This window comes from Glycine soja, chromosome 3 (genome assembly GCF_004193775.1).
Source record: "Glycine soja cultivar W05 chromosome 3, ASM419377v2, whole genome shotgun sequence".
NCBI lineage: Eukaryota > Viridiplantae > Streptophyta > Magnoliopsida > Fabales > Fabaceae > Glycine > Glycine soja.
The window spans coordinates 40,878,234-40,902,142 of NC_041004.1; the positions used below are offsets into that span (position 1 = coordinate 40,878,234).

Sequence of the window (23,909 nt, forward strand, 5' to 3'; positions counted from 1 at the left end):
ATTTATCAGAACCAAAATCACATTTTACCAAAGTATATAATAGTCATCGTTGGAACTACCATTTGAAATCCTAAACCAAAAGGCAAAGCCAAATTAAAGTGGGCAGTCAGCTAGTATTTTAGAAATAAAAAATGCGTGCCTCTAATGTTTTTGATTCCATCGAAAGTCCAAAAGCAAAAGTGGAAAAGGTGAAGGCCACTGAAAACCAATACAATTATGTCATCTTTTTGAAAGCTAAAGACCGTGCTCATATATATCTCATAAAATTGAATTGTTCTTAGTTTTGTCAATAAAAGAAGAAAATGGATCGATTGTGCTTTTCAGAAAGTCACCAAAGTGACTAAACACGATAGAAAGGCATGTGGGGATCTTTAAATTTTAGTGACCATTTTGTTTCATTCCCCGCATCTTCCTTCTGTTCGTTACGGAAACTTGCAAGATGCAAGTGTGCAACCATCCATTTGCCATTGAATCTTTTCTTTATTATAATTTCAGCGTGTAAATTAAGAAACATACAATATTATATTACGTATGCTGTTTGTTTATACAACTATGAAAATATGTTTGTTGATTCATTTTGACAATGAAAAGTATAATACTGCAATGGAAGTCAAATACTTTTAGTTATGTTTCAAAATTATTGTCCACTTCGGCTTTCTGTAACTTAAGGGTTAAGTTTATTTCCAAAGCATGTTTGGTGTATTGATGTTAACATATATGGAAATAAGTTGTATGGGTTGTGTTATACATTAAGCTTAAATTAGGTGGTTACGTAAAAAAAAAAAACTTAGTGGCAGGCGGCATATAAAGCATAAAAAACAATTATGAGAAAGTGACATGAGAAAAAAGTTTTTCATATTTAATAGAGGAAAGTAAAAATATTTTTATGAGAAAGTGACATGAGAAAAAAGTTTTTCACATTTAATAGAGGAAAGTAAAAATATTTTTAAGTAATTGTGGTCTTGTATTGTGGATCAAACTTGTCCAATTTACTTGTACCTAGGAAAAATAGTTCTGGATTCTGACAAAGCGTGTCCTTCAGGTGAGAGCATTTATGGGAGAGTCTTAGGAAATGGGTTTTTTTTTTATTTTTTTATATGAGATTTGTTTTTAAATATTATTTAAAACGAGATAAGTCTAACATATTCTTGAGTTATAAGTCATAATGTTTGTTATGATTTTTTTTAATTGAATTCGTAAAATTATTTATAATTTTAATTTATAATTTTTTTTATTTTTGATTTTAAAGTAGTTAGTATTTTTTTATTATATGACTTTGAAGTTATAAGTTTTTTTATTTATTTTAAGACTTTGAAGTTGTAATGTTTTTTTTGGTGTTTTACACTTTAATTACTTGAATTTTATTTTCTTTTGTTTTTTATTTTTTAAAAATTGTAAATAATTTTATTTATTTAATTATTAAATAAATATTTTTAATTTTACTTGTTATTGGTTTTACTTAATATCTTAGTATATTTTTTATGGTTTTATTTAATATGTTATGTATTTTTAACATTATTTTATTTAAAATATTTTATTTTTTAAATATTATTATATTTAATATATTTTGTATTTTAAAATTTAGATAATCTTTTACCAAAAAGAGATACTAAAATTAAAATAAGATACTAAAAATTTTAAACATTTAATTTAAAAATTCAAGAAATTTAAATGAAAATTATGTGTTTTTTTAACAAAAAAATTAATAATGAGATATGTGAGTTCTTCTATATATACGTCGAGGATCTCTCATCTTGTTACATTGAATTTGTAAGTGATTGTTATCTTTTTATGACCTCTACCTCATCTTGTTATAGGATTATCATGTATAATTGTTTGATTTGATATTGTCGAGGAACATGATAACCATCGTTGTCATTATCATCATCTTCCTCTTTTTGTTCATGACTCATGTTACACATTTGAATAGATAATGATGGACGATAACAAGAGTTTGATGGTAGTAGATGATATGTAGATGACATAGTGTTGAAAGCGGTGTTAAACCTTTGTGAGACTCATAAAAACATTCAAGGTAGAATGAATTTGAAACAAGTATAGAGACATGTATCATGAGAATCTTAATAGTTGAAAACTTTGTTGACATAAATTATTAGTACATGATTAGATGTTATTAATAGTAAATTCTTTTACATAAAATAAATAATATTATTTCATAAATTATAAGTTAATATTAGTAACAAATATTTGATTTAAAATTTTAGTTTATAAAATTTAAGTATTGTAAATAAAACAAATATTAAAAATATATATTAAATATCATTAAGTTAATTTTTTATTTCATTTTTTATAAATTCAAATTCAATAACATTATTAAAAGATTATCTAAATTTTTAATATACAAAATATATTAAATAAAAAAATATTAAAAAGTATGTAAAATATTTTAAATAAAACAATATTAAAAAAGTATATAAAATATTTTAAATAAAACAATATTAAAAAAATATATAACATATTAAACAAAACCATAAAAAATATACAAGATATTAAATAAAACTAACAGCAAGTAAAATTAAAAATATTTATTTAATAACTAATTAAATAAAATTATTTAAAATTTTTAGAAATAATTTGAAAATAATTCCATATGAAAAAATTGAAAAAAAATGCTCCCATTGGGTAAAACTCCCCATTTAGAGTCTGTGTGGAAGAGAAGAAAGTAAAAGGAACAAATAGAAAAAAAATGAATTATAATGTATTTTCTTTTGTTTGATTAAATAGAAAGTGAAAGAAAAATAATTGACTTCAGAAAATATTTTTTTTTAATTTTTCTTATCTTTCATTATCTCTTCAATTTAATTTTTTTTTTAAAAAATATTCTCATTTTCTTTCCTCTCTATCAAAAGTAGGGTCAAAGTAACCCAATTTCTTCCACTATTCCTAATGCCCGTATCGGTAACATTATGATTTGCAATCAATACTTCAATGCACTTTGTTAATGTGGGATTCACAATTTGACATCCGGATACTATAAAAGTGACTAATTTATATTAATATTATGTGTGTATATATACTTAATTATAGAAATATTATAATATTAATTATTGACGTTGTTATCGATAACTAAAATTATTTATTTCATTATTAAAGTGATTGTAATGAGATCTTATTTGAGTATACATACATATGTGGTCATGGACTAATTGTCCTCTTTTAAGTTAAGGTCTGAAGTGAAAGCTTTGGACACCTAAAAAGAATTCACCCAGAAAATGACAACCATAAAAAAGTCTAATCAATGGTCTGCCCAAATGATGCTGAGCGATCTCTACCCAACAAAACTCAGCTTAAAAAGCTTTCTACCTGCACTACCTCAACCCACAGTTCACTCACCTGACCCGTTGACTTTTATCATCAAGTCAACGGATAAAACAATTTGCATAATGGTCCTTTCTGTGAGACCATAAGGCATAAATAAACGTATTATTGTGTGAGATCACGTAATTGATTACAATGAGAGCTTACTTGAGTGTGCATACATAAGTATTTATATGTCATTCAAATATTGCTTGATTTTGTCTAAATCATATTTATTCTTCATTAAATAATTTATCTTGTTTGAGTCAAATATGATCATTATAAATGATAAAAAAAATTCCTTTAAATATTTACCAATTCCATATCTAAGACTCAAAATTGAATTCTCAAATTAAATTAAAATAACTATACTTCAGTTAATTCACGATAATCATACACTTAAACTAAATGAAAGATAAAATGAAGAATTTTTTATATCTTCTCTCCATTCATTTTATTTTATTTTTTACCAAAACAAACATTAGGATAAATTATTTTAACTCCTCTTTAAGGAAGATATATTACCGTCAAAATAGTGCCAAAAAAATCCCCATTAAAGAATCCAGAAAAAAAAAAGTCCATGTTTTAAATAAAAAAAATTGGAGCAAATAACAGGATCATGTGACATAGTGTCACGACTCACGCGATCATATGACATGGGTCCTCATATGAAGCTGTGGGACCCACGCACCACTAAGCACAGATACGACACTGAAAAGTGAAGCCTGTAGGCTGTATAGCCTCTGTTATCCGTGCTAACGCTACCACTATCCCAATTCCCTAATTCTCTTTTTTAAATCATTATTACACTAGAAATTTAGAATACTCGTGTAATGTACTTTATTTATACTTAAAAAATAAAACAAATATATAGTTTTTGGTTGACCAAAATAAATAATACATTTTCTTATGAAAATGAAAATATTAATAACATTTAATTTCATTTCTTATAAAAATTGAAACCATTAACTATTTAATAAATAATAATGAACTTTCACAAACAAAACATTAACAAAGATTCCAAATTAAAATTTATTTACAATAAAATAGTAATAATGAATTTTTCAATAATTTATTGTGCATGGAAAATAATACAATAATAGATTAAATAATATCGCTATAAGTTATAAAATTTGAAAGTTAATTTTTTTTAATATTTTTTTTCTATGACAAAAAATCTGTGATATTAAATTATTAATCCACAGATCGAGGACATTAACTAAATAAAACTTCTCTAAAGTTACCGTTCTAAAAACATTATGATAATCATATTAAAATTAATACGAGATTCTGAACAATTTTTTTTATCCAAACCTTTAAAATAAAAAAATAAACACAAGTTTTTCTGTCGAGTTGTAAGTTATAGCTATTGATATTTTAGTCTTTAAATGCATGACACAATAATTTTTAAAAAATATCTTTTACTTTATTTTTATCTATATACTAGGAAGTATCAACATCTATTATTATTTAGTGTATTAGAATGCGACTAACAGCGAAAAGCGATACCAACTTCTATACTGGTATGCTCTTCTTCTTCTTCTGCCTAGAAACAAACTGAGAGAGTAGTTCACTTTCTGTATTGGGTTCTGCCACTTTCATGGTTTCATCTTATCAAAGCCACACACCTTAGGCAAAAATGGAGAGTATCTTACTCTTCTTCTCATCATTCAAGTTCGCACTCTCGCTCTCACTCATACTCCACTCACCTTTTTCCTCTGCTCAGATCATGCAAGGTACCTTTCTTTCTTCTTCATTTAATTCTCTGATTGTCTTTTCTCAACACCAAACCTTTTCAGCTCTACCACTTTTATTTACACTGCAAAGGACGCCTTGTTTTAGCAGTTGCTGTAGTTCTCTGTTCTCTGCCACTGCTTTTTTTGGTTTGTTAACATTTCTGCTTTTTATTTTCTTCTTCATTGCTTTTAAAAAATTTCATGTCTTTTTGGTTTATGCTATGAATCCTATGGAGCAAAATAAATTTATTTGCCATCCTGTTTTAGATAGATAGAGGTGATTATTGACGCTTTTGCACAGTGCACGCATTAACGATAAACAGGATAGGAAAAAAAAGACTAAGATCTAAGCCTCGATGACAGTTGATAAATTGATTCATACTGGTTCAGTTGGATATGAGATCGGCTAAGATCGAGTTTTATGATGATTAAAGAATGAATCTTTATATGAAGCTTTATTTATTGTTGTTTAGAAATCTTTTATGATGGTTAATCTCTTGGACTTTCTATGTAATATTTTTCATTTGACTTGTTAGAGTTAGGAATTAATTCCATTTATTTAGGCTGTTACGAATTACAAAATGTCTTTTTTTAGCAGGTTTTGTAAGTTTGGACTGTGGAGGTACAGAAAAATTTGCTGATGAAATTGGTCTTCATTGGACTCCTGATGATAAACTTACTTATGGACAAATAAGCACTATATCAGTTGTAAATGAGACAAGGAAGCAATATACAACACTTCGACACTTTCCCGCTGATTCCAGGAAATACTGTTATACTCTTGAAGTTGTTAGCAGGACGAGATACCTATTGAGGGCCAGCTTCTTATACGGGAACTTTGACGATAACAATGTTTATCCAAAATTTGACATTTCTATTGGGCCTACGCATTGGTCTACTATTGTTATATCTGATGCTAATAGCATAGAAATGCGAGAGCTTATATTTTTGGCTTCAAGTCCTACAGTAAGTGTATGCTTATCGAATGCAACAACAGGACAACCATTCATATCTACGCTAGAACTTCGGCAATTCAACGGTTCAGTTTACTATACACAATTTGAGGAACACTTTTATCTTAGTGTCTCTGCAAGGATAAATTTTGGTGCAGAGAGTGATGCTCCAATTAGGTACTTAAGTCATTCTATATGTTGCTTCATAGTCTGTTCTCCTACACATTAACATTTGAAAGAATTTTTTGTAAGTGTGTGGATATGGATTAATTTTGATGGGTTGAGTATGTAAGAGTATTACGTGGTCAATGAACCATATTGTTCAACATGTACACGTCCCTTACATATTGATATCCATCTTGACTAGCAGACTAGGTAAAATCATATAACTATTTCATTTCGTTTAAGAAGTTCACAATTCTGTAATTTCAGGTATCCTGATGACCCTTTTGATAGAATTTGGGAGTCAGATTCTGTGAAGAAAGCTAATTATCTTGTTGATGTTGCTGCTGGAACTGAGAAAATTTCTACAACAGTACCAATCGATGTCAACAGAGATGAAATGCCTCCGGTAAAAGTGATGCAAACAGCTGTAGTGGGTACTAATGGATCTCTAACTTACCGGTTGAACTTGGATGGTTTTCCGGGTACTGGTTGGGCATTCACCTATTTTGCAGAGATTGAAGATTTGGATCCCAATGAATCTAGAAAATTCAGGCTAGTACTTCCGGGTCAGCCAGATATTAGCAAGGCTGTTGTAAATATTGAAGAAAATGCTCAAGGGAAATATCGTCTTTATGAACCAGGATTTACCAATATATCTTTACCCTTTGTGCTTTCTTTTAGATTTGGCAAGACATATGATTCTTCTAGGGGACCTCTCCTTAATGCCATGGAGATAAACATGTATTTGGAGAAAAATGATGGTTCTCTAGATGGTTAGTTCTTTAATAAGAAATTACATGTGTTTTGTTTTTTTTTTTTCCTTTTTAACTAACTTGCAACAGTGTATAATAACTATTTAGAAAATTTGTTGTACCGTGTGGATTAATTTATGCACTATGTGGATGGGATGTTTTGTAGGAGCAACTATTTCCAATATACTTTCACACTACTCTGCAGAAGACTGGGCCCAAGAAGGTGGTGATCCATGTTTGCCTGTTCCATGGTCATGGGTTCGATGTAACTCTGATCCACAACCAAGAATAGTTTCAATGTAAAGGTTAATTTTTTTTAGGTTTTAGTTTTGCTTAAGTATGGTTTCCTTCTCTAGCCCAAAAAGGAAAAGAGAAAGGAAAAGTTCAGTTTATATATGTTTTAAAACTTGAAAGAGAAGTGCAAGGAATCTTATATATAGTTAATTTGTTTTCCTGGCGGTGACAGATTGTTATCCAATAAAAACTTGACTGGAAATATTCCTATGGATATCACCAAGTTGGTTGGTTTGGTTGAACTGTAAGTTTCATCATCTTAATTTATAATATTTTGGTACTGAGCTGTCAATGCCTCATGTTTGATCCATTATATGATTTAATCCTTTAATGCAGATGGCTTGATGGAAATATGTTGACTGGTCCATTTCCAGATTTTACTGGATGCATGGACTTAAAGATCATGTAATCCCTGATAACTTCTTCCGCTTGTCGTGTTATGGAGTTATGTAATAGTTACCTAAGTGCAATTTTTTCCTTTGCAGTCATCTTGAAAACAATCAATTGACAGGCGTGCTCCCAACCTCTTTGACAAACCTTCCTAGCTTGAGAGAACTGTAAGATTTCTAAAACTTATATATCAATTGTTTTATCAAATTGGAAACATTTATACTTCTGATACGTTCAGTTATGATCTTAAATACAATATATACCTCTACCAAAATCCTAAAATCTGTATTTCTGTTGATGACCCTGGTGACGGTAGTCATGTTTAAAATAATACTTAAGTTGTTATGGTTTGTGCTTTTGTTTTATTTTGAGATAATTATGTAATGCTTATGATATTTGCAGGTATGTGCAAAATAATATGTTATCAGGAACAATACCATCAGAACTTCTAAGCAAAGATTTGGTTTTGAAGTGAGTACAGTTTTAACTTTCTATCTTAAACATAAGTTGGGACCATGCAACATTACTATATAAGAAAATGGAGGAAAGTATTGGCAGGTTTCGTCTTATACGATAATTGATAAACATTTCTATCTTGTTAACTATTTTCTTCTAGATGTTATAATATTTTCCTGGTTCATGTAAAGTGTTGATATCTGTAACAACATGAAACAAATTTGGCTGCTATGTAACTAGAAAAAGTAACAAGCCACGTTTGATCCATTAAGGTGAAGATTATTTAGGAGAAAGGCCTAGAGTGTGTTTTTTTAAGAATGTTTAAGTTTCATGTCAATGGGCTAAATATCCAATCACACTTTCTTCCCCTACCCTACTTGTATTTTGTACGGAACAGAATGTTGGGCGGTCAAGAGCCAACATGAGACTAAAGTAGGTGTAGCGGAGATGAGGATGTTGCGGTGGATGTGTGGTAAGACTCGACAGGATAAAATTAGAAACGGAGCTATTAGAGAGAGGGTTGGAGTAGCGCCTATCGTAGAGAAGATGGTGGAAAATAGACTTAGGTGGTTTGGGCATGTAGAGAGAAGACCGGTAGACTCTGTAGTGAGGAGAGTAGACCAGATGGAGAGAAGGCAAACAATTCGAGACAGAGGAAGACCCAAAAAGACTATAAGAGAGGTTATCAAGAAGGATCTCGAACTTAATGATTTGGATAGAAGTATGGTACTTGATAGAACATTATGGCGGAAGTTGATCCATGTAGCCGACCCCACCTAGTGGGATAAGGCGTTGTTGTTGTTGTTGTTGTTGTATATTTATCCTTATCTCTTTCTTTTGGACTTTCAGCTGAATGTCATATTTCTTTGATTGCTTAGATAAATATTTAGTATCTATGAGCTAATCTTCTTAGTAATATTCTACTTTAGTATGCATAATTTTTTTCTCTCAGAATGTAATTGCTTTAAATCTAGTTAATAATATATTTCCTGTAAATCACTGTTTATTCTTTTGTTGCAAATTTTCTAATTATCTCTTCACCATATTTATGTGATAATCACTACTCTTTTTTCCTGAACAGCTACTCTGGAAACATTAATCTTCACAGAGAAAGCAGAATAAAGGGACACATGTATGTTATTATTGGTTCATCAGTTGGAGCTTCTGTTCTACTTTTGGCTACTATTATATCTTGCTTGTATATGCGTAAAGGGAAGAGAAGATATCATGAGCAAGGTAGAATTCTAAACAGTTATTTATCGTGTCTGTTTGATATTTGAGATGATAAAACATGCTTTATATGCTTACACTTTTATAGATCGCATTGATTCTCTCCCTACTCAAAGGCTGGCTTCTTGGAAGAGCGATGATCCTGCAGAAGCTGCTCACTGCTTCAGTTTTCCGGAAATTGAAAATGCTACAAATAACTTTGAGACAAAAATTGGTTCTGGTGGTTTTGGAATTGTATACTATGGCAAGCTAAAAGATGGAAAAGAGATAGCAGTTAAAGTTTTAACCAGTAATTCCTATCAAGGCAAGCGAGAGTTCTCCAACGAGGTAACCTGCATTTAATAAACCTCTCTAAGTATTCCAGCATAGCACTGTCCCTTATTATTTTGCTTGTGGCATTTTCTTTTTATGTTCTTTGAGATTTTTCTTTGTTTCATGGATGTAAAACAGATTTGTCAATAATGGAAATAATGCATGGACCAACAGAAAGTTGTTGCAGCGATCCCTTGAGAAATAAAAGTTTGTTGTGGCTAATTGGCATAAATGTTTTTAATTTAATTTAAAAGAACAAGTGAATGCATATACTGGCTAATATTCATACACTAATCATCTTAAAACAGCTTATTTAAAAATAAATAAAAACCTTGTGTAAAACCATGTTCTTGAACAGGACAGAAGGTTGTCCTTGCAGAAAATTGCAACATCTTTTTTTGGTATTTATCATCTGAGGCCAACTGTTGTCCCAAAGTGGCAACTTGGTTTTACAAAGTTGCATGAGTAAATTTATATTGACTGAAATTGTGCAGAGAACTTTAAAATAATGCATGTCTTCCATTCTATTGTAATTGTAATTGAAATCAACTCTTCTATGGTTTTACTCTGCAGATGTTGTTTTCCATTTTCCATTCTATTGTAATTGAATTGATGTTTTTCTTTGATCCAGGTTACCCTTCTTTCAAGAATACATCACAGAAATTTGGTACAGCTGCTTGGGTATTGCCGAGATGAAGAGAGTAGTATGCTTGTTTATGAGTTCATGCATAATGGCACTCTCAAGGAACATCTTTATGGTAAGCCCGCATGATTTAAATCATGGAGCAGAAATCCATATGTTCAGTAATTATGCCAAACTTCTTGTAGGCCCATTAGTGCATGGACGGAGTATCAATTGGATTAAGCGCCTAGAGATTGCAGAAGATGCTGCCAAAGGTTTATGATTTTTGAATTATTAAGCTAATGCATTTAAGAATATATAATTATTTTTCCTCTAATTTTCTGATTGAATGTTCCGCCTCTTATGATCAATCACATTATAATATATTCTCATGCTTGTTCAGGAATTGAATATCTTCATACAGGTTGCATTCCTGTCGTTATCCATAGAGACTTAAAAAGCAGCAATATTCTTCTCGACAAGCACATGAGAGCCAAGGTTTCAGATTTTGGTCTTTCAAAACTTGCTGTTGATGGAGTTTCCCATGTTTCAAGCATAGTTCGGGGGACAGTAGGATATTTGGATCCTGAGTAAGGCCTTATCTATTTTCAGTGAATTTGTGTGTTCAAGCACAAAGTTTATTATGCCTTGATCTTGGTTGGATGACTAAACTCAAATTCCCTTTGCTCCAAGTAATCTCAAACTTGTCCTTGAAACCTGTTCTTGACAGGTACTATATTTCCCAGCAGCTGACTGACAAGAGTGATGTTTATAGTTTTGGTGTAATTCTTCTTGAACTCATATCTGGTCAAGAAGCAATATCGAATGAAAGCTTTGGTGTAAATTGCCGAAACATAGTCCAATGGGTAAGCTTGGTGACAAGGAAGTCTTCAAAGTTTTTTTCCCCTCCAATGAATGAAATGATTTGTATTTAATTTGGCATGCTGAAAAAAGTCATATTAACATTTAACATGCATAAGATTGCACGTGTAAATTTATCAAGTTGGCAAGCTATATGATTCTTTTGGATCTCTGTGTATGCTTGTTACTAAAACAAAAGTAAGTTTTCCCCTAAAATTAACCTAGCAATATTTTCAGACTAGAGGTAATAGTGCAACAGGTACCACTGAATGAACTATAAAGACATGAAGACCAGCCACATTATGTTAAATTACATTTACATCAACTAAATTTGGTTGCCTGCATCAATGTTTTCACAGGCAAAATTACACATTGAGAGTGGAGATATACAGGGTATTATCGACCCCTTGCTGCGGAATGACTATGACCTTCAATCGATGTGGAAAATAGCAGAGAAAGCATTGATGTGTGTTCAGCCCCACGGACATATGCGGCCAACGATTTCAGAAGTTATAAAGGAGATCCAAGATGCAATATCTATTGAGAGACAGGCAGAAGCATTAAGAGAAGGCAATTCAGATGACATGTCAAAACATTCTTTTCATTCTTCCATGAACATGGGGTCAATGGATCTAGGTGGAGCTGAGAGTTACCTGTCAATTGATGAATCAATTGCACAGCCCACAGCAAGATAGATCTCTCTTGTAAACAAAAGCAAATTTTCCTTCTTCGGATTTTATTTTTTCTTTCATTACTTCTTTGTATGTGGAGGCCTTGTTAATATGCGATTTAATGATTGGTGCCACCTCCTAAACAAATGAACAGTCTATATGTATGTATTTGGAGTTAATGTCTTCTGCCTTTGCAAGCACTGATGGCATTGTATACATTGAATTGCCATAGCAGGATGTCAATTTTGAAAAAATATTGATTCTTTGTTCCATAGCAGGCTGATTAATCGTGATTGAGGTAGAACAACATTACTTTTTTGTTAGGAAAACTTTTCCTAAATACTTGCACGAATTTATTTGTTTACTTTTGATTGGATAATCATTTAAGGGTTCGTAGATAGGTTAAATTAGAGAAATTAATCATCCCATGTCATTCGTATATGAGTTTTGTATTAACAAAATTCGCAACAATATTATTTATAATAAATAAGCGTTTTTCAAAAGTCCAGTTTGAGTAGTTTCCCAGTAAATATAAAGGAGGAAACGAGTTCTGATAGCAATTAGGAAAGCATTAAAGAAGGAACCGCACAAACAGGAAAAGGCAAAGAAAGGAGGGACTCCGAGTACATTACACAGTCCCAACACGTGGTCGAATCATGCACCTTGTCAGAATCATTTATGACATTCACCAAGGAACCACCAGAAACATCTTTTAATCATACTTTTTTTTTAAAAAAAATATATTATATTTTACGTTCGAAAAATAAGCTAATTTTTATTTATCTCATTATCTTTATCACAGCACTACACTAATTAGCACAAGAGTATCCTTATCTAACTAATAATTTCAACTGTGTTTGGATGAGAGGCTTTTACCTTTCAATAATCAATAAGTAAATAAATGTAATCTCTAAAATAAATCATCTCAGTAATACCTTTTAAAATAAATCAACAAATATTAACAAGTGTTTTTACAATATTAATTAAAAATTAAAAGATAATATTTTATTAAAATACATAAAATTATGTTTATTTTAATTTCTTTATGTTACATAATAAATATATTTTTTAATTTCTCAGTAACATAAGAAAAAACACTTATTAATAAGATTCTAAAATAAATAATGTCGTTAGTCGTCCCTTTTAAAAGGGGAGCTGAATCCAGAAATTAAAAAAAAAAAAAAAAGGTTGGTTAACTTGATAAAAGAAAATCATAATTTATATGACAGGAGAATAAGAATAAGAAGATGGGTTTAATTTTTGGCATGATGTAATAGATAATATATAAATATGTTTATAAGCACATTGAGGGCTGAGCCTGAGGGGTCAACGAATAAAATAATCCAGAGAGAGGAGAGAGAAGTAAAAAGGTGGAGGAAGAAGCGAAAAGCGAGTGAGGGCAGTGTTGCTTAATAAAAGAAAACGAACGGTGGTGATAGGCTTCAGTCTAGATCTCAATCGTCTCCACCTTGCTTTCTTCTCCAGCGTCCGATTCTCTCACCGATCTCGCGCCAAATACAAATTCGTGTCAACCCAACCCAGGTATCCTTCTTAACATTTCCCTTCCCCAACACACCCCTCCCTCTTCTCTAGCTAGGGTTTCATTTTCACCATGTTTTCCTTTCTCAAATTAGGGTTCCGGCGAGCATGGCCGACGGTCCGGCTAGCCCAGGCGGCGGCAGCCACGAGAGCGGCGACCACAGCCCTCGCTCTAACGTGCGCGAGCAGGACAGGTACCTCCCTATCGCTAACATAAGCCGCATCATGAAGAAGGCACTTCCTGCCAACGGTAAAATCGCAAAGGACGCCAAAGAGACCGTTCAGGAATGCGTCTCCGAGTTCATCAGCTTCATCACCAGCGAGTTAGTGTGTTTTTTTTTTCTTCTGATTCTTTTCTCCTCCGTTTTTCTTATTTATCATCGCCTGCTTTTAATTTATAATTCCTTGAATTCTGTAGGGCCTCTGATAAGTGTCAGAGAGAAAAGAGAAAGACTATTAACGGCGATGATTTGCTCTGGGCGATGGCCACTCTCGGTTTCGAGGATTATATGGATCCTCTTAAAATTTACCTCACTAGATACCGAGAGGTAATTTTAATTTACACAATTTCACTTTCTTTCTTTCTTTTTTTAATTTCAAAAGCTTTTCTGGCCCCCGGAAACAATATTGTCTACGGTGTGTGATTTATTTTCTAACATTTTTTACGGGTTTCTGCTGTTGGATTCTGGATTTTACTGATTGGTAATTTTTTATTTTTGATTATGGCTTTGTTGTGGGCGGATTGGAAATGTTACAGATGGAGGTAATTTTTAATATCTTTATTCTAATGATTGAATAACTACTCTGCTTTGTAATTTTTTTTTTTTGTTGAATCTCATTGTGCACACCTCTATGTTACTGTTTTTTCAATGTGGTATTTCAGGGTGATACGAAGGGCTCTGCCAAGGGTGGAGACTCATCTGCTAAGAGAGATGTTCAGCCAAGTCCTAATGCTCAGGTAGAATTCGCGCGAATCATGCTTGATTGCATTTGTGGGAATATGCGCAGAATACAATAACATCTGATTTTGGCGTCTTTTTGTTGTGAAATCTGCAGCTTGCTCATCAAGGTTCTTTCTCACAAAATGTTACTTACCCGAATTCTCAGGTAACTCTGCTCTCTTTGCTTGATGCTATGTCTCCTTTCTTTGTGTACTTCCGAGCTGTCAATGTTGAATGTTAAATGAAGGTTCTAAGGTGGTTGTTTGAACTCTGAATTGTGAGTACTGTATAACTTTCTGTTTCCAACATTGAGTACTACTGTAAAAGTGTAAAAATATTTTTATGAATTTGTGACAGAAATAATGTGACTCATTGATACTTCCATTTGCAGAACTAACTTTAATCCCTTTTCCTCGGAAAATCTTTTAATCTTACTTTAGTCAAAATACTCCACACGATACTGGCTCTAATACCATTTTGATTTGATATTTAGAAAACATATTTGCACTGCATATGTAAAAGATCCATCTTAGAATTAGTGCTTAATGTTACTTGTCAATGCGTCAGCTACTTTTGGTTGGTAGCACAATCAATTCACCCATTAAAGTCCTATATAAAAAGTTGTGTGAATTGCAGATTTTTTAATTTATTTAGGTTCAATGATTTTATCTCTTGATACTGTCTCAGTGTCTCCCACTTACTTTAACATTTTTTTGGTTGATTTGGGGTTATTTAATATGTGGTCCATCTTTGAAGGGCAGTCCTTCTCAGTTTGTTAGGGCACTGAGTGTTATTGAAAATTCTTCTTCCTTAATGGATTGTACAAATCACACACAATAATAAATGTAAATTTGCTGTGGCACGAGGCTTCTTTAAAATTCTTTTACATAATGCATTAGGATTGAATGAGGTTTTGTGGATCCTGTGGTGGTGGTTGGCTGGAGGTTTCTTAGCAGTTCAGACCCCTATGTATATAGTTTTTTGTGCTAATCTGCATTGGTGTGTGTGAATGATGCTTTTGGCATCAGTACATCACTCATGGATTGGTCCATGCTATTGAATATGGATAAGGGTTATTAGTTATATATCTTTAAGATTTATTCTTAAGCTTGATTGCTGAAATTTCTGGCTTGAATAGCTCAAGCTTTGCTCCCCACCTTCTTGTTTATTGAAGTATTATATATAGGTTTTTTAGAGCCTACTTCCCAGGACTATTTTTAGGAACAAATGGGACATTATTTTGTGGTTTTGTTAAAATATCATTAAGTTTACCTTGTTTTTAAGATAGGTATTTTATTTCTTGCAAACGTGTAACAAAAGAATGCTGGTGGTCATGATTTTAAATTCAAAATATTTCTGGCAGTGAATTCTGAGTGAATGAAACAAATTCATTGAAGTATTTTAAGCTACAAGGGTACCTGATCCTTAAATTGTGACTGATGTAAGAACTGGATTTCCTGAAGTACTCTGGAATCATTTTATCATAGCTCTTCAGAAGTTTAAAAGTTATTGTTTAATATCAAAGCTAAATTTTCAGTGCTTGAATAAAAAAATCCAAAAGTAACTTAGTTTTTACCCAACTAATAAAGGGTGAAAATGGTGATGTTATTTCATAGTAGTAATAAGATGATTTGCAATCAGCATTTTGTATAAGTGATATATTATTAGTCTGGTTGTTGTTATCATGAATGTTATAACTTATAAGAGCCCATCCCATAAAACTAGTTTATTGGGTAGCAGAGTCTCATGACTTAAGTTGTTGTCTTTACTCAATGTGGGATATAATGTCTTTGATTGTTGGTATCAGTAATATAGCCCACTTGGAATGGATTGCCATATACATATAGTGGATGGTGTGGCGGCCTTTGATGGAAGCCATGGTGGACAAAAAAAGATAATATATATGTGTGTGGTGGGGGGAGCCTATAACCTTTTAGTCCCTATAAAATAAGTTTTTTTTTTAGTATTTGTTGTTAAGTAACAATGTGTTGGCAATCCATTAACTTGTCACATCATCAAAGAGTTTGACAAGCCAATTACATGTTATTTTTTTATAAAATGTTTTTTGAAATCGCACATTAATTAGTTTGATGTTATCAAGTGTTTTAAACAAATGAGGATAGACAACTTACCAAAAAAACATACATGTGACTGTCCTGTCAAATTCTTTATGACGTTGCAAGTCAATGGGTTGCGACTTGCGAGTCATCATTTAACGTTATTATTTGAGACTAGGGACTAAAACAAAACAAAATTTTAAAAGGACTAAAATAAAAAAATTAAGGACTAAAAGGTTATTTAAACCTGTGTATGTGTATATAAAAACTAAAATAAACAGCAAAAAATAGCATAATAAATTAAAACAACAGAATCATAGACTAAAAGCGGCAAATAACAGATGGCAAATGGCAGAAGAGTCCAAAAATGCCATGTTATGGCGGTGCCATAACAGTTATTTAACAACATTGATTTCACTTTGACCCTTCAAAGGCAATTATCCTTTCCTTGCCCCTTTGTCGCTGGCCAACTCAATGGAAGTACAAATCGTCTCACTCTACCTAAGTGCACAACTGATCCCTAAAGATGCCACATTGGTGGACAACCTTGTGGTTTAAGTGTCCGTTGAACCTCTCCATTAGTAAGGAACATAAGATTTGATGATTCAGATTACATAGTTATCTATGATACACATGTTTTTTCCGCTGTGGTTTGCAAATTTTATATCGTAATTTTAGGAATTGATGTTATCACAAGTAAAAGAACTCTTACAGATGATGAGTTTGTGATGTTAATTGTTTTTTTCTTCTTTTGAATCTTCTCAGGGTCAACATATGATGGTTCCAATGCAAGGCCCGGAGTAGGTATCAAGTTTATTATTGACCCTCTTGTTGTAACGTATGTTTTCTACGCCAGTTACCAAGTGCTCACGGCATATTGAATGTCTTTTTATGTTATGTGAATACTGACAGGAGATGTTGGTTCTTGTGTCCGTTTTTTTTTTTAAATTAAGGTTTGTATATTATCTTTGGATTCGAATTATTATTTGAAAGTTATTATTATATTGTAAATCCTAGAGCCCTGTTGTCTGAATCCATCAGGCGGCTTGGTAAAGACCGAGATTTTAGGACTGATTGTAAGCATAAATCCGAATATTCTTTTCCTAATTTCTTTGCACAATAATGTATGAAGAAGGCTCGAGCTTCTTTTATATTTGTAGCGTGGTGCACCCGTGTATCAGTGTGGCCCTTTTACTTCCCTAACACAACACAAGTTGGTGGATATGATTTGGTCAATTGTACCATTTCTATCTGATTTGCACTTCATATTTTACCATTCACGCCACCTCTTTTTTTCATACTCCATATCAGTGAGTGTTATTCATTGTTTTAGAATTTAAACTCCCTAACTATTGGACAGTAACTAATATAAATTGTGCATCACGAAAATGGCAATAAGTAAATAACTTGCTTTATCATATGATATTAATAGTTTTGCAGGCAAATAGAGAAAGTGGCATAGCAGTTGAAATATGTAACGCCTTATCTAATATGCATGGCTTCCTCAACCCCATTCTAATGTCTCTTGTCACTATCTTTCTATCAACATGATTCTTTACTAATCTAGTTAAATTTGGCCTATAAATATGAATATAGTAGTATGCTTATCAAAGAACGAGTCGCTAAAATTGTATTCCATCATGTTGATAGGCTCTATCAGACGGTGTTATTAGGTAAGGGTTTGAAATCAACGCATGTATTTATCATTGTGCTGGATTTGTCATGTGCAATTTCTTGATAACGTCATCAACATGATTGTTATAATTAGAGCAAATTATAGTAATATAACACCTGAGGTTCTTGAAATTACATATAATATCCCTCCTTTTTTATACCTGCTCTAAACTAAACTAGCTAATTGCTCCAAGAACATTACATTAATTCTCCTTAATTGTTTGAAAAATATTACAATATGTATCCCTTCAAGGGAGATTGTTGTAATGGTAAATAAAATAGGATGTTTATTTGTAATTTCAAGAAATTTGTATATAATGATCAATTTGAGTTTAATAACATTATATTTATGATCGAGAACATTACTAAAAATACATGTCCTATCAAGATAGAATTTGTAATTTGTTATACTCTTGCTTAGCAAGCAAAGATTTACATCCATAGAAATGATGATTCATTTAAATTGACATGAGAGTTCAATCATATTGCATTGCTAGAACCCATGTTGTATATTTGAAAAAAGTTGATTTTTTTTATTTCTTTCATATTACAATCCTCTCGCCATTGAACTTCCTTCCTCCCCAGTCCATAAAAACAAAATGTAAGATAGGTATCAACTGTTCATTATGAAAAATTCAACATCAATATGTGAATCATTGATGATTATTTTTATCAGAAAAGAAAAATACAATTTAAGATATATTCGCAAATTTATGTCATCGGCCCCAAATCTTGGCCCTTTATATTGTATGTTGTTTTAATAATAATATTTTTTTTGCTATTTTATATTGACAGCAAAAGAAACTGAGATGAGAAGTGATTCGGCTTCTGTCCTAATTGTGCACTGCCACTGGATTTTTCTTCTTGTCTCCCCTAGTAACGATTGGTAGCCTTGTAACGCAATCTTATACTTTTACTACAAACTTTAAGTTAGATAGAACTTACACCATGGGGGATTAGTTACCCTGCCCCCGTACATGACATGGCATATTAACAATCATAGGACGAAGTCGTTACAAAAGCTAGTACAGTACTACTGTAGACTGTAATCCTAGTATTTTTGGGCAGGGGATCTTCAGTATAAGGAGAAAATGTAGAACACTCAAATTCAGTTTAGCTCCTTGTCCTAAACGGTAGGCTTCGTGCGTAGGAAGAGGATAATACCTGCAAAAGTTAAAAAAGATGCTCGTCACAAAAAGAAAAAAAATTGGATTTGACTTTTTCAAAAAGAGGTAAGTATCAACTTATAATCATTGATTGAAAAATTATCAAGATTGTGATAAAATGCAGTATAATAAAATTATAAATTATGAATTTGTTAAAAAATATATTTTGTTAAGTTTAACTAATAGTAATTACAACTTTGCATTCTACGTTCTAGTGTATTTTTTAAAGGTCAAATGTTTATTTTTGATCTTTTATTATTATTTTAAAGGATTAAATTAAATAAAAATTTATATTTAAATGATTATTAACATCAATTTTGATTAAACTAAAGGATCAAACTGAAAAAAAATTAAGATAAACAATTAATTTAAAAATAAAATAAAGGATGAAATCGAATTTTTTTAAATATAAAAAACTAAAATGAATCAAAAAATAAGATAAAAGATTAAATAGTTAATTTAACTTTTTTTTTTTAAATTAAAAAGGCAAAATCCTAAATTTTTGTCCACTTAAAGAGGTGGCTGGAGTGTGAAGGCATTTTGGTGAAGATTCTTGTCGTTAAGTCATAGGCTTATAGTACAATAAATAAAAAGACACATACAAACAACGTGTAAAGCCATCATACAAAATTATAAATGAATCAATGATATGAGATTGTAGCCAAACAAACCACAAAAGACCGGGGAGTGAAAATGCCATCATACCTGGTATGTCTTTGGTCCTTTTGAGTAGATAACCAACACTGTTTAAATTTTCAATGAAAGTGTCAACATCAGGAACCATATATGGTGTTAAAATGGTGTTAGATATATATTCTAGTAAAACTTCAGAGTTCAGGTATCTTTGACTAACAAACTTGGATTTGCTTTCCCTTCAACATCCAAGCAAGTGTTAAAACAGGGAACCATATATGGTACTGGATAACAAAGACATGCAAGCTCAGGCATACCTCCTTCAATATCCATGTAAGTGTTAATTCCTCTTATAATTCCAGTAACAGTCACCACATCTCCAGGCAGTGGCGGATCTACCTTCAAATGAGGAGGTGCACTTATATTTCCTTATTTTTTAAAATTTATCAAATTTATAAATAAAATCTTATATTTTTATATTTTATTTTATTTATATTTATATAATTAAATCCATTAATTTTATTTTTTATAATTTGTTCACACTGATTTAGGGTCATGATATGCCACTGCAGGTATGCATGCATCAACAAGATCTTGGGTAAGTTCACATTCCACTGTTCGAGGCACCCGTCCTTCTTCGTGGTCTTCAGGCTTTAATAATTCTTGAACTCTAGTGCAGCACATGCATTAGAAAAGGGTTTAATGGACTGATGCTCCAACGTATGTGAGAGAATAGAGATAATGAGTCAAGCACCAGGCTGACCTTATTTTTTGAAAATCAATAGTTTGAGCAGTAGATCGCAACGGAATAAAGAATTTGCTCTTGCAGCCATTCAAATTGCATATAGATGGTGGAGAATATTTTCCATCAGGAAATATACGTGTAACTGGTTGTTTACATTTACTGCATTCAAAAACTCATTTCCACCACCAGAGGCCTGACAGTGCTGACTTTCACAGCAGTACCACGAACTGAGACTTGCTTGTCTGTAAAATAACAGAAAGATGATAAAATATTAAAATGGCTCTCTTTCCTATACAGTGGGAAAGCTTCAACCTTGGCAAGCAAGCCAAAAAAAAAGAAATTATAAAAATCACTACAATGATTATATGATATACCAATATAAGCTGCTTTTAAGTTCTTCAGCGCAATCATAGTTTCAGGACAGTTATGAAGACGAATATCTACCTTTGCACCATGCTCTAGATCGCCATTCACCCATTTGGAAAGAAAAACCTATTTCCAGTTTATTATTTAAATAATATAAAACCTGGGTCAACACTAGATAAGTACTTGTTTGTGCAACAACAACAGGCGGGACTTCAAGCATACCTTATGAACAGCAGCACTCATATAAGAGAGCGATTTTAGGTTTCTCCGTTAACATTTTATACAATTCCTCAACATGACATATTTGTTGCAACTGCAGGAAGTCGAGTTTTTGCACCTGTCAGCATAACACAAAAATCATCCCCAAGATAACACAGTCAAATTTATCACTGTATCCAAAACCTGGGAGCTTAATTAGAAAGCTTTAAAATCAAAAAGAGTAAAGATTCTCAGTTTTTCTCCTTCCTTTGTTTTCACAAACTAAAGCTACCAAACACTAATTTAACAGAGAAAAAAATACACTATTTAAATAATCCGTATGAATAAATAGTCTTTACACTAACAATGCAGACAATAAAATAATCCCTATCATCCAACCACAAACTGTATTGTATGGATTGTATGGTATGTTTGTTCATTTTTACGATAATTATTTTAAAAACGATGATTTCTAAGTAGATGGTAGTGTGAAAAAAGTTACCCTCGTGGTACATAGAAATTAAACTCAATCCTTATTCCACTCTTCTTACTTACAAGGAGTGCTAGCTAGTAACAATATATTCTCTAACACATTCCTCTCAAGTCTTAGCACACTTCATTGTTAGTTGAAATTTATTATAAACTACAAAATCGAGAGAATCATTAAATAAATTACAACCAATTGGAGAGGGAGTGATCAAAAGAGTGTGTATTGGTAACATTTTTCTCTTACTTTATTCACTATTTTCCATAGGATACTAAGAAACAATTTTAATATATGGTAGATATAGATGCTTCTTCTGATGCTCATTTTAATATACAGGTTCCTCTTGCTTATTTGTGTTCTTAAGAATTGCATTCGTTCGTTACACATTAACATCTTGTTACCGACAACAAATGCGGTAGTTAACGAATGCAATATCGCAAACACAAATCAGAAACCTAATCCAGGTCTGTCATTTGAAATCTAAAATTCCTAAGTGCCTCAGGGAATGGATTCGACAAATCAATCTCAAAATAATAATGCCGAGGATAAGAAATGAAAGAGTTGAACAGGGAAGAGACATTGCGATACCTGAGAAACAAGGTTTTGCCCCGGCGGTGAAGAGAAGAAGGAAAGAAGAGCAGAAGTGAGATTGAGCCAGGTGTCATCGACGGTGAAGAGTTGCTGAGGAAAGTAAGTGCCGAGTATATCAATTAACCCGAATGGATCCATGGATACGGATCCGATCAGATGCTCCGTCTCTTCTTCCGGTGTTCCGTGCATCCCGTTTCCGACGACGTTCTTGGCCGCCCTTTTTTTCTTCCGCACAAGTTTTGGCGAGCGAGCTTCGTTTTCTTGGCGGGAAAATTGAGAAAGTAAACGAATGCGGTGCCAATTCTGGGCTTTTGAAGCTAATAAATTTTTAAATCAAAATATGATAGTAAAAGTTAGATACTAAATATTATATCAATAAATCTTATAATAATATTAAATATTATATTAATACTTACATTAAATTTAGTATTTTAAATAAGTTACTTTAAAAAATATTTCTCAAGTAATTATATTATTATTATCTCTGGAAAATCAATCTTTCAACTATTCTTTCTTGGAACACTCAAAAAGAAAGCCTAACTTCATCCACATACACACAAAAAGTGCAGATAGAAGGGTGATTTGAAAGTGCACGTGCAAAAAAAAGAATTATTCCTTTAGAAAGATAAAAGAAATGAGCAAAAAGCAGAGGGTGGTGAAATTGGACGAGGAGCAAATTGCAGAATAGCGGGAAATCTTTCGCTCATTCGATCGAAACAAGGACGGGAGCCTGACGCTGTTGGAGCTGAGTTTGCTTCTGCGATCGCTGGGTCTGAAGCCGAGTCAGGATCAGTCAAAGGGTGGATACCAACAATAATCGGTTGGTGGCCGGAGTTCGTCACATTGGTGGCGCCGGAGCTTCTGCCGGCGAAGTCGCCTTACACAGAGGAGCAGCTTAGGCACTTGTTCCGAATGTTCGACCGCGACACTAACGGCGATGACATGATCAACTTTAAGGAGTTCGCTCAAACTATTACTTCTGCTGCTTTTCATAACTCCTGGCCCTATCTCTCTCTTTCTAGGTAATGTAAATTTACTTTTTTTCCATTGAAGGAAACTATGGGTGTGTTTAATACAACACAAGGAGAACATCAAACAACTAGAGTTGTTCTATTCAATACCATTTTTTGCGCATATCAAACGTATCCCACACGTGTTACTTTGTTTCTCTTGGAGAATACATAAATTATGGTCGTATTTCTGAGACTTTTTTTTTTCTTATCACTTCATGTAATATATCATATCAATTATTTAGTGCTTTATTGCGACACTTTCTTACTGATTCTAAAACAATGTTGAATGAGATAACCATTGAGGTTACATTGACAATAACAATGTTTATCCAAATTTTGTCATTTTTGTTGGGGCTACACATTAGTCTACTACCTTCATATCTTATGCTACTAGTATATAAATGTGATGGCTTATATTTTTTGCTTTAAGTCCTACAATAATTGTATGCTTGTCAAATAGTTCAATACTAGTAGCATTTGACAAGCATCCATTATATTTGATAATTATAATGAGTACAAATGGATCTCTAACGGAGTGTAGGCAATTGTCTTCGATATCCACCAAATGATTTTGTCTGTATTTATATGATTTTTTAGTAATTTTTTCATAGAATATTTATTATAAAATCTTAAGCTATCAAGTACATAGTTTGTGAAAATTTTCACAAATCTTGGTTTAGAATGATATTGTAATCAGCTTTTTTAACTAATATTTGGGGTTTTAGCTTTTTAGATTAAA

General features: G+C 32.1%; 2 protein-coding genes and 1 pseudogene across 4 annotated transcripts; all 3 read left to right on the forward strand.

The window, feature by feature from the left end:
• The first annotated feature begins 4,803 nt into the window (after positions 1-4,803).
• Positions 4,804-12,032, forward strand: LOC114407053 (probable LRR receptor-like serine/threonine-protein kinase At1g67720). 3 transcript variants are annotated; one of them, XM_028369984.1, is made up of 15 exons: positions 4,804-5,054; positions 5,650-6,184; positions 6,440-6,945; positions 7,091-7,223; positions 7,391-7,462; positions 7,555-7,623; positions 7,704-7,775; positions 8,011-8,079; positions 9,146-9,300; positions 9,383-9,621; positions 10,238-10,364; positions 10,435-10,503; positions 10,632-10,818; positions 10,959-11,094; positions 11,449-12,032. In XM_028369984.1, exons 1-15 carry the CDS (start codon positions 4,958-4,960, stop codon positions 11,782-11,784), a joined length of 2,802 nt encoding a protein of 933 aa, XP_028225785.1. In that variant the 5' UTR covers positions 4,804-4,957; the 3' UTR covers positions 11,785-12,032. The 3 variants fall into 3 exon arrangements, with proteins under 3 accessions (XP_028225785.1, XP_028225787.1, XP_028225786.1); XM_028369986.1 differs by having other exon boundaries at positions 10,653-10,818; XM_028369985.1 differs by having other exon boundaries at positions 5,653-6,184.
• A 1,044-nt stretch (positions 12,033-13,076) lies between these two features.
• On the forward strand, positions 13,077-17,452 carry LOC114407054 (nuclear transcription factor Y subunit B-10-like). Its single transcript, XM_028369987.1, has 7 exons — positions 13,077-13,302; positions 13,395-13,622; positions 13,718-13,847; positions 14,057-14,062; positions 14,183-14,257; positions 14,356-14,406; positions 17,063-17,452. The coding sequence occupies exons 2-7, from the start codon at positions 13,408-13,410 to the stop codon at positions 17,099-17,101; spliced, it is 516 nt and encodes a 171-aa protein (XP_028225788.1). The 5' UTR covers positions 13,077-13,302; positions 13,395-13,407; the 3' UTR covers positions 17,102-17,452.
• Positions 17,453-22,791: 5,339 nt separating this feature from the next.
• LOC114405281 lies at positions 22,792-23,183 on the forward strand (annotated as a pseudogene).
• The last annotated feature ends 726 nt before the right edge of the window (positions 23,184-23,909 follow it).

Coding starts and splice junctions, on each gene's coding strand:
- LOC114407054 (XM_028369987.1), top strand. CDS start 13,408: ATGGCCGACGGTCCGGCTAGCCCAGGCGGCGGCAGCCACGAGAGCGGC. Junction 14,258..14,355: donor AGCCAAGTCCTAATGCTCAG/GTAGAATTCGCG, acceptor TGAAATCTGCAG/CTTGCTCATCAAGGTTCTTT. Junction 14,407..17,062: donor TTACTTACCCGAATTCTCAG/GTAACTCTGCTC, acceptor GAATCTTCTCAG/GGTCAACATATGATGGTTCC.
- LOC114407053 (XM_028369984.1), top strand. CDS start 4,958: ATGGAGAGTATCTTACTCTTCTTCTCATCATTCAAGTTCGCACTCTCG. Junction 7,463..7,554: donor TTGGTTGGTTTGGTTGAACT/GTAAGTTTCATC, acceptor CCTTTAATGCAG/ATGGCTTGATGGAAATATGT. Junction 10,504..10,631: donor TGCAGAAGATGCTGCCAAAG/GTTTATGATTTT, acceptor ATGCTTGTTCAG/GAATTGAATATCTTCATACA.